At 52.5% G+C, this 15160-nt stretch overlaps 1 protein-coding gene across 3 annotated transcripts in view; it reads right to left on the minus strand.

The window, feature by feature from the left end:
- Nucleotides 1–7475: 7475 nt before the first annotated feature.
- The window catches only part of ARHGAP22 (Rho GTPase activating protein 22), a 142751-nt gene continuing 135066 nt past the window's right edge, over nt 7476–15160 (minus strand). For 2 of the 3 annotated variants that reach the window (XM_047073082.1, XM_047073081.1), the window contains exons 8-10: nt 15038–15159; nt 12081–12990; nt 7476–8043 (exon numbers count right to left, since the gene is read on the minus strand). In XM_047073082.1, coding sequence (XP_046929038.1) covers nt 7815–8043; nt 12081–12990; nt 15038–15159 — 1261 coding nt within the window. In that variant the 3' untranslated portion in view covers nt 7476–7814. The remainder of the gene's footprint in view (nt 8044–12080; nt 12991–15037; nt 15160) is intronic. The other variant, XM_047073083.1, reaches the window with a different exon arrangement.

The following is a 15160-nucleotide window of genomic DNA, read 5'->3' on the forward strand; positions in this document are numbered from 1 at the left end:
GAATGCATATATGTCTACGATCCTATGTTGGAAGCTGGGGGTAAGGAAAGATAACAAATGGGACGACGGTCTGGTCAACCTGATTGAAATACTGTTGTGTAGAGGGGCAAGAACCATGCTGAAGGGGCATGGAGGGATTGGTCAGGAAGTGAGGGTTTTGCAGAAGAGGCATTTTTTGAGCCTTGGTATAAGGAATGGTATTCCCGGGTAAGGGAAAAGCAAGGAGGCTTAAAAGTGTGTATGGGCAAGGAATGTGGAATGGCCTGACATGAGAGTGGGTGTGGAGAGAATATAATGAGAGAAGTCTGAAAAGCTGGGGATCAGAATTGAAACATTTGGAGGAATTGTCTTCATTTTAAAGGCAGTAGGAAGTTACAGTTTGTGAGAAAGAGTAATGTGACCAGGCCTTGGTTTTAGGAGGGACACTGGTAGTGGGAGCAAGCTGGTTAGACTGGAGGCGTGGAGATTGGTGACTGGGAAGCCAAAGATACACAGCTGAGAGCTGAGGTCATTATTTGCACAATGAGAATGGAAGAGAGAAGACTCAGATTGCCATTAACTACGCGAAATAGCTGAGATTAGCATTCGGGGCTGAGCCCTAGTGATTGGGCAGCACAGCAGGTGTTGTGCAGGGAAAACACGTCCAAGGTATTTTCCAGTTTGTACATCACAGATTGAAGAGTCCGGGACAGAACACACATCAGGTATGGCATCAGCCTGCCACTTGAATGTTTCAGCGAGGGAGGAAAGGAATAATTTCTCCCTTACTGCCGGTCACCTCTCCAGTCTCTTCCATTGTGAGGTCTGTGCCATCTGCTTGCATGGCTCTTACACCAATTCCATTAGTGTCATTTTGTGGACAGAAGAAAAAGGGGATTCTTGTTGGGTGTAACATATGTAAGACTTAGTGTTCCCTGGACAGGTATGGGAGCATAGTTCTGATTAGTAAGGATTGAGTGAATGGTGAAGCAGCAGTAAAGAGTGCTTTGGAAAAGTTGGCAGGAAATAAAAGAATCCTGACTGTCGAGAAAAAAAAAAAAAAAGTAGACTGAGGGGTCAGCACAGATTAAAAGGGAGAAACTAAAAGCACGTGTGCCTTGACAGGGTCCTGGAGAGGGTGGGATCTGTTGAATCCTATGGATCCAGGTTAGCCTGACCTCAAGATGGAGAGTTTCGGTAATCTTGGACAGGTCTTAATTTTGCTGAGCCTTGCGCTATATTACCTGAGCATGGGAGATAGTCTCTTATTGGGCTGCCATGATGATGGCATGTTTTCTTATGAACTATTTAGTGTAGTTTTATAAAAATAGTCTGCAAGCAAATGCAATTGCAGACTTTAACGTTGGAAAGGAATAGAAATGGTGTGACGTGGAGAAATGTTAAAGAGCAAAGGAGGAATTTTGCATGGTCTCCCACGTTAGAACTTCTGTACCCTCTGACCTTCAAGTCATTTTTTCCAGCCTGAATAGTCCCACTCTGGTTGGTAAGAATAATTCCTCATTGGAGAGAAATGTCTCAAACTCATGATTTGATTTTTTTTTTTTTTTTAAGAATTTGAACAGTTAAACCATTTTGGTTCTATTTCATACAACATTCTCACCATTCATTCCAAATGAACCTCCTCCCTGGCATATACCTTACATCTTTGTGCACATGCTTTGGTTGCTTACTCCTGCGTTTGCCTGTTTTAAATCTTCATTGCTTAAGATCCAGCTCAAACACTTCTCTGATGAGCCTTCGCTGCGATGACTTTTCCTTTCACAAACCCAGAGCGTACTCGCTAACTCCCATCATCTGCTCACTGTGTTCCATGGAGGTAAGACAGCAGCGTGGTGTGTGCCTCTTCATGTTGTTCTGTGAGTCTTCTCTTCTAGATGCTTCACTCTGGAACACTTGGATAGAAGAAAGTGTCTTACACCTGCCTAGTTCGTGTCTGGGAGGTAGGCATTTGATAAATGTTGGGCTGGATAAGCTAATGACTAGGACCCATCATCTATACTCTTTCTGTCCTCTGAAATGCAATATTCATGGCCTTCCAACTGTGTCCTAAGGAAACTGTACAGCACTACGGGATTAGTAATGTGAGCATGGGCTCTGATACCAGATGTCTAAAGTGGAATCCTGGCTTCACATTAGTTGCCTCACCTACAGCAAGTTGCCTCAACTCTCTGCGGCTCTGTTTCCTCAGAAGAGGTTAGAGGGAGAAGGTGATTCTCATACAGAATTAGAACCATGAGGGAGATAGTTTTCTTAGGAGCTTCCCAAGACGGTTCTGACCTGCCCCCCTCCATCCGTGATCAGCTGCCTTAGAGACCTAAATAAATACCCAACTCTCCACCGAGAGCAGTGACAGATGGGGTGCAGGGTGCATCAGGAATGAGGCATGCCAAGCCCCAGATGGTTACTGTGAGAGAAGGGAACCAGAAAGATACCAGGGCACTGCTCAGGGAAGACAGAAAGGGATGAGGAAGTGGAGGAAGGGCAGATGGTACAAAGTGACTGTCATGCCCCCACCCTTCCTAAACGTGGTGTTCTACTGCCTGCGACGTTTTATGTGCACATAGGCTTTTGTGTTCAAGTAAGTTAGGGGGCTGCTCCTTAACTGTGAGCGTGTTCATCATTTTTCAGGACTTGCTTATAGACCTCAGTATGCGTTTCCACAAACCTATCCACAACTGTCGGTGTGCTCTGTCTCCCTAACTTCTTGGAAGCCAACCCTTCCACTGCCTTTCATCTTTTTCCGGACTTCTCTCCTCATTACTGCCCTCATTTCATTACCAGCCTCTCCCCCTCTACTGAACCATTCTTAGCAGCATACAAACATGCTCTAGTAATTTCCATGTTTAAAAAAAAGCTCTCTCTTACCCCCTTCCACCTTGCAACCCTATTTATTTCTCTGCTCCCATTCATATCAGGACTTCTGTAAAGATTGGCCTGGGCGTGATGTTTTTCTTCCCTTCCCTTCTCATCCAGTCTCCAGACCATTCCTGTCTAGTTTCTGGCCTGTCACTCTACTACACTTGGTCTGGAGCACAGTTCCTGCACTAGCTTCCCTGCAGCCACTCCCCGTCACTGCCACCAAATTTATCCACCCTCCACCAGTGGCCACAAGAACCTTGCTGAAATACAAGCCAATCCATGTCCATTGATTCAAAGCCCTCAAATGCTTTTCTATATCCCTTAAAGTACCTTTACCTTGGGTGACCGGGCCCTACAGTGTCTGGCCTTGCCTGGCTCTTACCCTGGCACCCACCATGCCAACAGTGGCATTGGCACTTGTGCAAATGTCTACAGCTCTTTCCTTCTGCCTGTAGCTCTCTGGTTGCATGGCTGCCCTGTCCATCCTTCAGTCTTTAGTTCAAATTTACCTCCTCAGAGAGGACTTCCTGACCAACTTGTCTAAAAAGGCCCCTGGGATCACCTTTTTCAGAGCACTTATTACAACCTGAATGTCTTGTTCATGTGCGCTTCTGTTTAACACACACACACACACACACACACAATTCACCTGAGTAAATTTAAATCTTAATGGCTTTATTCAGTGATTCATGAATTGGGCAGTATCCTAAATCTAGCAGACAGGAGCTCTGAGGAGCTGTACAAAATGAAAAATTTTTATAAGCAGAAGGGAGCAGGAAATTATACTAGGAAATTATACTAGTGTACTAGTATAGTGCTCTATACTAAGAGCAGGTTGGTTATTGTAAACTTACTTTCCTGCAGAGGATGGCTGGAGTCTATCAGGCAGATGACCTACCTAGTACTGACCAGGTGATTACCGATGGACTGACTTAAGATTCCATCTCTGGGAGAATCCAAACTGTAAGTAAGTCTTGGTTCAGTGATGCGTGGATTAGTATAAGTGACTCCATTTGGGACCTACTGTCTTTTGGGACCTAACCTTTCTTTACGGTCTACCTTGCCCCACTAGAAAATCTATGAAAGCCATGACCTAGGTTTTGTTCCCTCTAGGCCCACGCAAATGAAATGTCTGTGGATCTCTACAGTGGACATAATATACCGTGGGGCAGTCCTCTCCTAAAGCATAAAGGCTAACCTCATATCCCACCCTCCATGACCAGATCCTCACCACCTTCTCTAGCCCTCCATCCTCCCCACAGCACCCCCACACCCCCGCTGTTTCACATACACCCCTTTTGCTCTAGCAAAAGCATACACATCAGCATACAAAACAGGAAGTGCCTTCCCTCACCTCGGCCCTCCATTGGATTTAGAGGTCTCTTCCAGCATTCATTTTGCATCCTGTGCACAAACCTCATCAAAACATGATTGGGGGGATGTTATAAAGCTATCAAGCCAGCATCTTTTGAACTTGGACTCATTAAGAATACAGGCCCTTAATTAAGACTCCCTGGGACAGAAGTCTGACTCCTTCCCTGACTCGTGTACGGTCGTGGGCCAGGTCCTGAACAAGTACTTTGTGCTTCCCAAGTCCTCGACTGTAAAGTGCAGAGAGTAAGGTCCCCTAATGACATGTGAGGCTCTTAGACCTGCCGACACAGCAAGGGCTCTGAGGTCACCCTCATTGTGGGCACGAGGGAGCACAGACCCGCAGAGCTTCACTTCCCCGAGGTCCTCCGGCGGCACGGGCCCAAGCTCTTTGTGCCAACAAGCTTTCTGTGGCCGACTCTCCTGTCTTACCAACCACAACACAATCCTGGCACCTCACTGGTCCACCTGTCACAGGGCTTGGGGAGCAAGGAAGTAGTAGCAACGTGGCTGGTAGGAAGGGTGGCAATTTCTGACAAAGGTGGTGGCGTTTGGCGAATGCATGGGCATGAGACGCAGCAGTACTGTCCTATCAACTCAGCTATGAGCTCGTATACATGACAAACTGTCCCTTCCTGACGTGTAGGATATAGGAAGAACTCGCCAGGAGGCTGGGGCCCTGCACCTAAAGGAGGGGGAGTCAGCGAGACATGTTATTGTTACTGACTCCATTTTTTTGCACACAGGCCTGGGAACATGGATACGTGGACTCCATCCGAAGCCCTTTTACAGTGTGGAGTACGTACGTAGTGGGAGTGGTCATGCCCAGTCTGTCTTTCAACACCCAGGTAAAACAAGGAATGCCTCTCTCTCTCTCACCCTAAAAACTCTATTCTTTTAAAAAGGACACTTGTCAGTCTTTATTAAGCCAATTCCTTTTTTGTTTTTTAATATGAGACTTAGAATTTCCACTTTTTACTTTAAAGTCAGACACAAATTTATAACACTTCTGAAGCAATCTGAGAGCAGAATCCTAGAATTTTGCCGATTTTCCACTATTGCCTGGTTGATTTATCCATAATTTAACCGTTTTGTTAGCAACTTGCCTTTATTCTTTCTAAATAATTTAAAAAATCAAAGGTTTTCAAAACATTAATGTTCTGTCTTTTCGCATTCATAATTTGTCGGTTTGCTTAATATTAAATGATGTCATTACAATAATAGGTACAATTTGAATCCACATTTGAGAATAGGTTCTGTAAATGTAACTCATTTGGGGAGAACCTAAGTGGACAGGGACAGGGTACTAGAGGCTAAAGCCCCTCACAGCCTTGGTGCTTGGCCTACTTTACAGGCAGAAGTCCCTGTGTTTTACAGACACAATGGGGAGTGCTGGCTCAACGGAAACGGGAGGGCAGAACTACTGAATGTTGCCAACTAATTCTCAGAGAAAAATTGCACCTGCAGATCCTAGTTTTGCCAGCAGGTGGCAGATGGGGTTCATGAGCTGTTTTTGGCCAGGACTTGGCCGGAAGCTGAGCCTTTGCCAGTAGGAATGGTTAAGAGAAGACAGACAACCTCCCTTTTCATCATGTGAAGCCCTTTTTGTCTTTCCTGCTCCTTTGATAGCCTGGTGGTGTTTTTCTCTTCAAGTCAAAGTTGGCAGAATTCCAGGAACTGTGGCGACGGAACCCAGAACCCTAAGAATACACTGGTGTTCTCACCTATCTTCTTCTTAGCTTCAGTTTCCCGAGCATGGGGCCAATTCCTATCTTGTTGAGGAATCAATCACTTCAGTTTCTTTTTTCTCCTTGAATAGGGAGGAGAGCAATATTTTACCTTCTTGGGAAGCTGGTCACCCGATCATCTGCTGTAGATTGCCTGAAAGTAGATACGGATGTTGCTATCCACTGACTGCCCCCTCCCCCCTGCCCTCCTCAGAGTTCCTCAAGAGAACTTTTTTAAAAGTTTATGTATTTATGTCTCTGGAGAGACAGAGACAGTGTGAGTGCCAGTGGGGCAGAGAGAGAGGGAGACAGAGAATCCCAAGCAGGCTCCACACTGTCAGTGCAGAGCCTGACGCGGGGCTCAAACCCAGGAAACCACGAGATCATGACCTGAGCCAAAACCAAGAGTCAGATGCTTGACTGAGCCACCCAGGCGTCCCGTCCCCCCAAGAGAACTCGTTGACTACCGATGCTGCTGAGTGCCCTTGGCAGGCACCTGGCTTCCTGGCTGGTGAGGCCCTGGGCAGCCCAGCAGGCCTGTGGTCAACCTGCCTCACCACGGTAGGAATTACCAGCTAACTTGGGCCTGTGGGCTTGCATCTCATGGTACGAAGTGAGCTCTTCTTGGGAACACCAAGACCCTGGCATTTAGAGCCTCCGTGCAATAGTTTATACCTGACTCTAGGTAGATGGGTGGTTGGCCCTGAGAGACTTTTCCAGAGATAGGGGTCATAAATTGGGGCACTCTGGTGTGTAGGGTGGCAAGAGGCAATATGCAAGGACACTGCACAGGAGCCAGCGAAGGGTCACTGACATTGCTAGCCCCCAGAGGCCAGTCCTCTCCTCCCTAAGCCCCATCTCCAGGAGCTCTGGCCCAGGCCTACCCCACGTGTGGTGGTGGCCAGGGAAAAGTTTTCTGGAGGGATCTGCCCTAATGGAGACTTAAAGTCTGAGGATGGGCTGGAGGAGGGTGAATGGGCAGGGGAGAGGAATTAGCACTAGCTAGAGGGGAGTCTGAAGGGAAACGGGACATAGACTGAGGCTGTGGAGGACAGAGAGGACAGAGGATGGGCACTTCCCATCACCGTGTCACCTTCAGACACATGCCTTGTTCCCCTGCACGGGCCTGGGGCGGAAGTGAGGTGTATATCGCCCACGCTGAGCTCGGACTCCTGGACCCTGGCCCTGGAGCAGAGCCGGGGCCAAGCGAAGGCAAGCAGGTTACGATGGAAGGCCAGAGAGGAATTCTAGGCCAGATGCCAGCTGCAGAGGCCCAGGTGGCTCAGAGGCAGAAGGCCTGAGAAAAACTGTCCTGCTCTGGGCACGGGGAGGATGCAGCAAAACACAGATTTGCATAAGAACAGCTTCCGTGACTGTGACAGCACCGGGTGTTCCTCAGGGAGCTTCACATCCCACTTCCGAAGCCTGTGGGACACCCTGGGGACCTCCAACGAGCAACTTGGTAACCCCAACCCCCAATTCTGCATGACCATAAAGAAGGAGTCAGGCATCCAGACGTCATGCTAGGACAGCAGATTTAATAAAGAATGCAAAATGTTCCCTGTGGGCTGCTCAGACCCCAGGTGCCATCTGTTTCGGTGGGTCACGGGGCTGCCGCCTCTGACACCTGCCAGGCCCCGCACTGTCGGAGCAGCATCCAGATCCCACGTGGGGCTTGGGCTCCCGACAGTCCCCCTGGGGGTGTCAGCACTCCTCCCTCCAGCTGGCTCTGGAGCTCCTGGCACCACTGAGGCCCAGGTCCAAGCTGCAGGGCCTCGTGGCTCCTCACGAGGCCAGCGGCCGTCTCTGCTCAGGGGCGGGCGAGCACTGCTGCAGAAGGGAGCTCTTCCCCCTCCCTCACTTGGGGGCCTTGTCCCCTTTTGCCCCAACGGTCAGGCTTCCCAGGGTTGAGAAGAACTCCTCCATTTCCTTCTGCAGCAGCTGGTTCCTCTTCTCCGCATCTTCCCGGGCCCGCTCCGAGTTCCTCAGCTTTATTTCCAGCATCGTGTACTTTTTCTTTTCCTGGTCCAGTTCTTCTTCCAGCTGCAACATTCGCTTCCTCAGAGTAGCACTACCTTCTTCGAGTCTTTAAAATCAAGAAGAAAGACACTGTTTTAGACTGATGGCTGGGTGTCAGTGAACACGTGCCTGCGTGCACTCCTTCCGAAGGAGCCGGTCAGGCGGCCCAGGGACGGGAAGACGCATGCGGGCTCAGAGCTGGCTCTGCAGCAGGCCCCACAGGCCTCGGCAGCTCCTCCCGGGACCCTGGTACTTCACCCCCCGGGGGACCTCCCCTACGCCTGTGACCCAGAAAGGCCAGCATGAGCATTTGGCCCTTTGGCACTCGAGGCTGGGAGCCTGAGTCCTTGCTAAAATATAAAATCCACTTGCCCTCCAGCCCAGCCAACTGTCCGCGGAGGAATGGACTGCTGGCTGGCAGAAGGCAGGACTGGTCCCCAGATGGAGACGGAAGTAGGAAACTGGCCCCTCGCCTTTGCTCTTCTGGGAGCCGCCTTGGACCCCAGCCTCCCTCCAGCTGCCCCACCTCCCATGCCCCTCCCCCCAGGCCCCAGCCAGACACGGCGACTCACTGGAAACCCCATTTGGGTTGTGCCCTCCATTCCTACTTGTCCTTCACGCCCCAGCTCGAATGCCTCACCCTCAGCGATAAGTCTCTGGATCCTCCCCAGGAGGCCACATCAGCGTTCCTTGATGCCGTGGCAGACATGCTTCTGTGGATGTTGACACCGCACAGAACAGAGGTCGGCACATCCATCTTTTCAGCCAGATGCCTACTTCCCGTAAGGCCTGTGGGGCATGCTAAGCCCAGCCCCTGAGAACCAAAACACTGGAGTTTGAGCCCCAGCCTGGCTGCTTATGAGGCACGTGACTGTGGGCAGAAACAAACTACCGGGTCCTGGTGTCTTTTCTGAAAAACTGTCAGGGACAACCCTTCCTCCAGGAGCTACAGCTACAATGAACACAGAAGGCCACGAGTGCACAGCGCAACACCTGTGACATGGGGTAATAGGAGTAAGAATCCATTGCCACCGCATCCAGGCCCAGGCCTCCACCCTCAATCAACGAACACAAAGCATGAAGAAGGCAGGAAACCTCCCTGCAGCCCAGCCCCCCATCTGGGGAGCACAGGACACGCTATGAGAAGAATCCCCATGGCAGGTGGCAGCAGGCCCTCCCAGACTCCTCACTGCTTCTCCTCGGGCTCCAGCCCCCTCTTGGCTGGCTCCTCCTCCCCGATCTGGTGCTCTCAAGCTTGGGCCTGGGCCTCCTGTTTCCTCTCTATGTGGCTCATCGTGTGACCTCATCCAGTCTCCAGACCCGAGGCTGCATCTACATGCTGACGACCTCTCAGCCTCTGTGTGCCTCGACTCCACTCAGAAACTTGGTAAGCACCGCACCTCAGCGGGTCCACAGTTGGCTCCTGACCCTTCTTCTCCAAACCACTTCCGTGGCCCTGGTGTCCCACACACTGAACACCCCCCTTCCATTTATTACACCAAGACAAAAATGTCCCCTAAGTCCGTTCTTTCACCCCCACATCTGACCAATTAGCAAGCCTTCCAAACACGTTCAGAATCTGGTGCTTTTCTCCACCTCAACTGCTGCCCATCAGGTCCATGACATGCACACGTCTGGCCTGGAGCCCCACACTCTGCCTTCCACCCCCCTTTCTCCCACTCCACTTGCCCGACCCTTTCCTCCATCTACCTCTCCCCACTGCAACCCCTGGCCTTCCCTCTGTCCCAGCACAGCCTTCCAGCCCTCTCTTCCCATGCTCCCCTGCCCTCCACCCTGCTAGTTCTCCTCCTTTATCTGACCTTCTAACATACCATAGATTTAAAAAAAAAATTTATGTTTGTTTATTTTAGAGAGAGAGCCAGAGACAGAGCACGAGTGGAGGAGGGGCAGAGCGAGAGGGAGACACAGAATCTGAAGCAGGCTCCAGGCTCTGAGCTGTCAGCACAGAACCCGACACGGGACTCGAACTCACGAACCGCGAGATCATGACCTGAGCGAAAGTCGGATGTGTAACTGAGCCAGCCAGGTGCCCCTCACATACCATAGATGTTTAAAAAATCTATCTCGTTCATGGTCGCTCCCCCTCACCCCCAACACACACAGCACCAAATAAAAATAAGGACAGAGGTTTTGATCGGTTTTGGTCTTGGCTCTGTCCCCAACATCTAGTACAGTGTCTGCACATCACAGCCACTCAATGAATTCTCTTTTGGGAATGTAAGAATTGGTACAGGGGAGGGGTTCTGAGTCCCGGAAAGCAGGGCTGAAAGCTGGTTTCCCCCAACTCCCCAGACCAGACCCAGTGCAGACTCCATATGTAAAGACCTGCTGGCTGGGGCTCTATTCTTTCCCGTGCTCAGAGAGATCCTCCTCTCCCTAGACCACCCCTCGGCCCAGGACGACAGCACAGACCACTCTGCTGGCGAGAGTACTACAAGGGCTGCCGCTGCTGCCCCTTGCTTCTGAGAGCCTCCCACCCACCAAGCAGGAGAAGGCGTGAGCAGTGAAAGCTTCCTGAGCACTCTGGCTGCACCGGGCCCTGTGCTGAGGACTCCCATCCGCTGGCACTTAATCCTCACGCCAAAGGGGTGACGTCATCAAGCCCAGAGAGCCTGCCAGACAGACATTCAGCCAATACACACCGGGGTCAGACAGCCCACCTGGGATGCTCGGCCAATACCCAGCAGGCAGGGGCCCGACCCCAGGCAGTCTCACCCAGAGCCCTCCACGAAGCACAGCATTGTCCCCCTGAGAAACCTAAGCTTCTGAGAAGGTAAAAGAACTAGAAGCTCAAGCTGGCTCCACAAACAGCTGAGGAAGTGAAAAGTGGACTCTGACGCCCTCTGAGGCTGTCCTCACACTTGCCATGTATTCTGTAGTTTTTGTCTGCGAGCTCATCTTCAGCTGTAATCCTCCTCCTCTGTATCTGCGGGGCGTTCCATTGTTACCTCTGCCTGGTAAGTCCCAGCCCAGCGCTCCCGTGTGTGGGGTATCTCCCCCTGCCCCCATTGTATACCTCACAGTTTACTCCTGTTGTGTCCTTTCTCCTCCTGGCTCAGCCCAATCCTATTGGTCCTTCAACTCCTAGCTCACACGTCGCCCGCTGTGACCCTCCCTGACCTCCTGCAGAACAGAAGGGCCGATGCTGCCATTGACGCTCCCTGTAGAAATCCCAGGCTCAGAGTCAGAAGCAGGAGTCCCTTCCACCCCCCACTGTCTCTGATGGAGAAAGGAAGACCTCAGAACACACAGACACCTGCTAGTGGGTGGGACCTGATTTACAGGTCAGACATCTGGGGCTAGGGAGCCGGAGAGGCTGGGAGAAGCACTGCATGCTGTCAGTGCAAGACTCTGCTCCTGACCTTGGGTGGAGAACCTGGCGCCTCAGAGCTGGGAAACCCCTCCTCACAGGGGAGGGGGAAGGATCACACCAGGACCATCAGTGAACAAACCTGCAGGGCTCAGAATGGGGCACAAGGCATCCTCCTGTGACCAGGGCAGGTAGGAGGGCAACGCTTAGCACAGCCAGCTCCCTCCTCATAGAAAATTGGATTACAGTCCCAGAAGGCGTTTCCATATCGGGCCCGACCAGGTCAGCCAGCCAGGCTAGCTGGCCCAGGGCCAGCATCGAACGTGGGCGCTTCCTTGGGCCCTTGCACACCTCAGGGTGCCCACCTCCTCCCTGAGGGCCACGGAGGGACCCCCATGCTGAGCCCCTCCATTAAAGGTGCTCTGAGCAGCTAAGGCTGAGCTTCTGACTCACTCACTCATCCAGCAGGCATTTATGGAGCTCTGACTGCATGCCAGGCCCCAGAGTTCCTGAGCTTTCCCAGACATAGGAGCCCACCCCTCCATTCCCAACCCCATCCTGGGGGCATTCTCCCAGCAAGGTGGCTCCCAGGGGCTGGCTGCTCTGAGCCCTGCCTCCTGGTGGCTTGCTCTCAGTGCCAGAGGCCATGACCAGAGGCCAACTGCCCAGGGCCTGTGCCCCGTGGGCTGCTGGCCGCAAGGGCTCCGCCGGGCCCCCGGGGGGTGGGGGTGGGGGGGCGGCCTCACACTCACCCAGCGGCTGCAGCCCTTTACCTTTTCATACTCATCTCGTACTCAGTCCTCTGCCGGCACAGCTCCGCCCTGAGCTCTGTGACCAGGCCCTGGAGAGCCTCGGAGCAGCGGGCATAGTCCTGGCTGGGGCTGCCTGGGTCACTGGGCTCGCTGCTGCTGATGCAGGTGCCCACCTCGTCTGGGCCGCGGCCCAGGTCCGGGGATCTGCGGTCCTCGCTGCTGCTGGGGAAAGGGGAGGGTTCGAGTCCCCCCTCGGTGGGCAGGGAGCTGCAGGCGGACGAGTCGCTGGCCCGGCAGGCTGTGCAGCTGCTGAGCGAGCCCCCTGCCGACGCCTCGCAGGAGGAGGCCCCCGACCACGCTGTGCTGGCCACACTGGGAGTGCTGGGAAAGAGGCCGCTGGGCGGGGGCACGTTGTCGTAGGTGGAGAGTCTCTGCGCAGAGCCAGAGTCCTTGAGCCGTTCTCCCGAGGAAGCCCGGCGGTGGCCGCGCAGGGAGGACAGCCCGTTCATGAGCCAGTTCCCTCCGGAGGAGATGATGGGCACCTCCAGGGAGGAGCTGCCCACCTTCGGGCTCCCTGACCGGGCCCCCGGCTGCCAGAAGGAAGATTTCCAGTTGGGCAGAGTCTGCACCTTCTTCCCGGGGCTGGCGGCAGTGGTGGGGCTGCCTCGGCCACCCGGACCCATGGGGGAGGTTCTAGACAGCGCCGCCACAGTGGCCCCGTCCAGAGAAGAGGTCCTGTGTGATGGCAGACCGGGGGTGCCGGGGCTGCCGGGCTCTGGCTGGCTGTCCCTTGGGACCTCCTCGGAGCCCCACCCCACTGTGCACGGTGGGCCCCCCCGTGGGGAGGCCGGCCCCTCCTCGGCCCTCGAGGTGAAGAGTTGGCTGTGTTTGCGGATCAGGACGGTCATCAGGTGCTGGACCAGGGACGTGCCTGCCAGGAAGAGGGAGTGAGAAAGCCTGGCCATGGATGTCTCCAGTCCAGGGTCTCTAGACCAGACCTGACGTAGGGTATCTGCAGTCCAGAACCAGGCTGCTCCTCCAGAGAGCTCAGCAAGGCCTGCCATCTGCCTCCCCGAAGGAAAGGACAGCCACCAAACCCTCCAAATCCAGCACGAGCAGAAGGACCCACCCACGAATCCCCTTCCTTGGACACAGAGGGGCACCGTGCCTCCAGCCCACTCCAGCCCGCGGCGTGCGGGGAAGAAGCAGGCACGATGCCTGCTGAGGCTGCAGGGCGAGCCAGTGGCAGGCAGGCCCTAGAAATCACGACCTAGACATCACAGCCTTCTAGGTTGTCCCAGGTCACTCCCCTGGACTGCTGATGATGGCTGTGCCTGACTGTCCACATTCTGGGGGGCTCTGGGACAGGGACAGAAATGTCTTATAGGTGCATGTGGGCACACATACAGTCCCACATGCTGACGGTCGTAACACACAATTCCATATATACACATATAAACGTATGCAGCCCCCAACACACACAATACCCCCCTCACGCACACGTACACACAATCATGCACACAATACCTCCTCTCCAGGCTACAGCCCCTAAGATGCAGCCTGGGGAGCCTGTATTCCTGAGCCTGGGGGTCGGGGAGAAAGTGACAAAATGGGGGCAGTACAATGGGACCGTGGTACCTATCCCGCTTGCCTTGGTCCCTGCTGTTACCCTCCACCAAACAAAGACCAGAGACTGGGAAGGTTTTGAGGTGATAAGGAAGGAGGGGTCCTTGGGTGGACACTCCCACTAGAGGCAACTAAGAATCCTGGAAAAAATAAAGGAACTCTTAGGCCAGAAAACTGGGTGAGGCAGGAACTCCGGGTTTGCTGTCGGGCATCTGTTCAACCTGGCAGGCTGAGAAACTGGGGGCCTGGGGTGAGAGACCAAGCCAGGCAGGCCAAGGGGGGATCTGAGCGAGAGTGCCACCCCAAGAGTCACAACCTTGGCTTGGGGGGACAGAGAGCTCCAGACAGGTCTGCTCAGCAAGGAATAGCAACTCTGCCCTCAGCTTGCCAGGGGCCAGCGGTGGCAGCCCCAGCAGGCTTTGTCCTGCGTGAGACCTGGCCAGCCTCTGCACACCTTAGCCGGGACTGGCTGTGGGTCTCCTGTCTGCGAGGACTCCCACACTAACCCCTCTGAGACAGTCTTCCACGGGGCCTCCGAGCCTGGGCTCTGTTTCTGGGTCAGCCTGTACCTGTGCCCTTTAGTAAATCTAGCTGACAGAGAGTCACCTTGCCCCTCCTGACCTCAGTTTACTCATGTGTAAAATGGGTGCCATAACCACACATGAGCTGCTTGTAAAGATTAAAATGAAGTGATACGAGTAAGGCACTTAGTAGGGGCCCTTGCATATTGAAAGCAGTGGCTACTGCTAGTTTTCATATTATTATTATATAATATTAATATATATTAATATACAATATATATTATATAATATATATTAAATATAATATAAATATATATAAATATATAACGTAATATATAATATATAATGTAATATAATATATAATGTAATATATATAAGATACATAATATATATAATATATAACTTTTATATATAATATATATAATTTATAAATATAAGTAATAAATATATTATAATATATATTAATATATAATATTGATATAATATATATATAATATCCTGACATCCAGGAGCCTGTGACAACTACTTAATAAAAAATTACTTAAGGAAAGCAAAAACATCTGTGTGTATTCAAGGGCAAGGGCGCTGACCTCTTCCATCCCACCCACTCCCCCCCCAGGCCCTCCTGTCATTCTCCATTGCACTCAGTGACCCCATCCGCAGGGCAAAGTTCCTTTTCCTTTTATAGCTGGATCCCATGGGGTCAGAGGTCAGAGGGAGGTGAGGTGTTCTAGAGGCTCCTTCCAGTTCCCCCGGAATGGAGCCCCCTTCCACTGGCCCGGCCCTAGGCCGGGCAGCACCCAGCACCGCCATGCATGCCTCCACCGTTACCTTCCATGATGGTTACCGGGTCTTCCAGCTGTGGCCGGAGTATGTTAGGTCCAAAAACGGTTGCCAGGTTCTGGACACTCATCTTGTTAACATTTGAGTGGGACTGAACTTCATCCAGAAACC

This window comes from Lynx rufus, unplaced genomic scaffold, assembly GCF_022079265.1.
Source record: "Lynx rufus isolate CCGP_SWC_20201006 ecotype Redwood Valley unplaced genomic scaffold, mLynRuf1.p SCAF_11, whole genome shotgun sequence".
Lineage (NCBI taxonomy): Eukaryota > Metazoa > Chordata > Mammalia > Carnivora > Felidae > Lynx > Lynx rufus.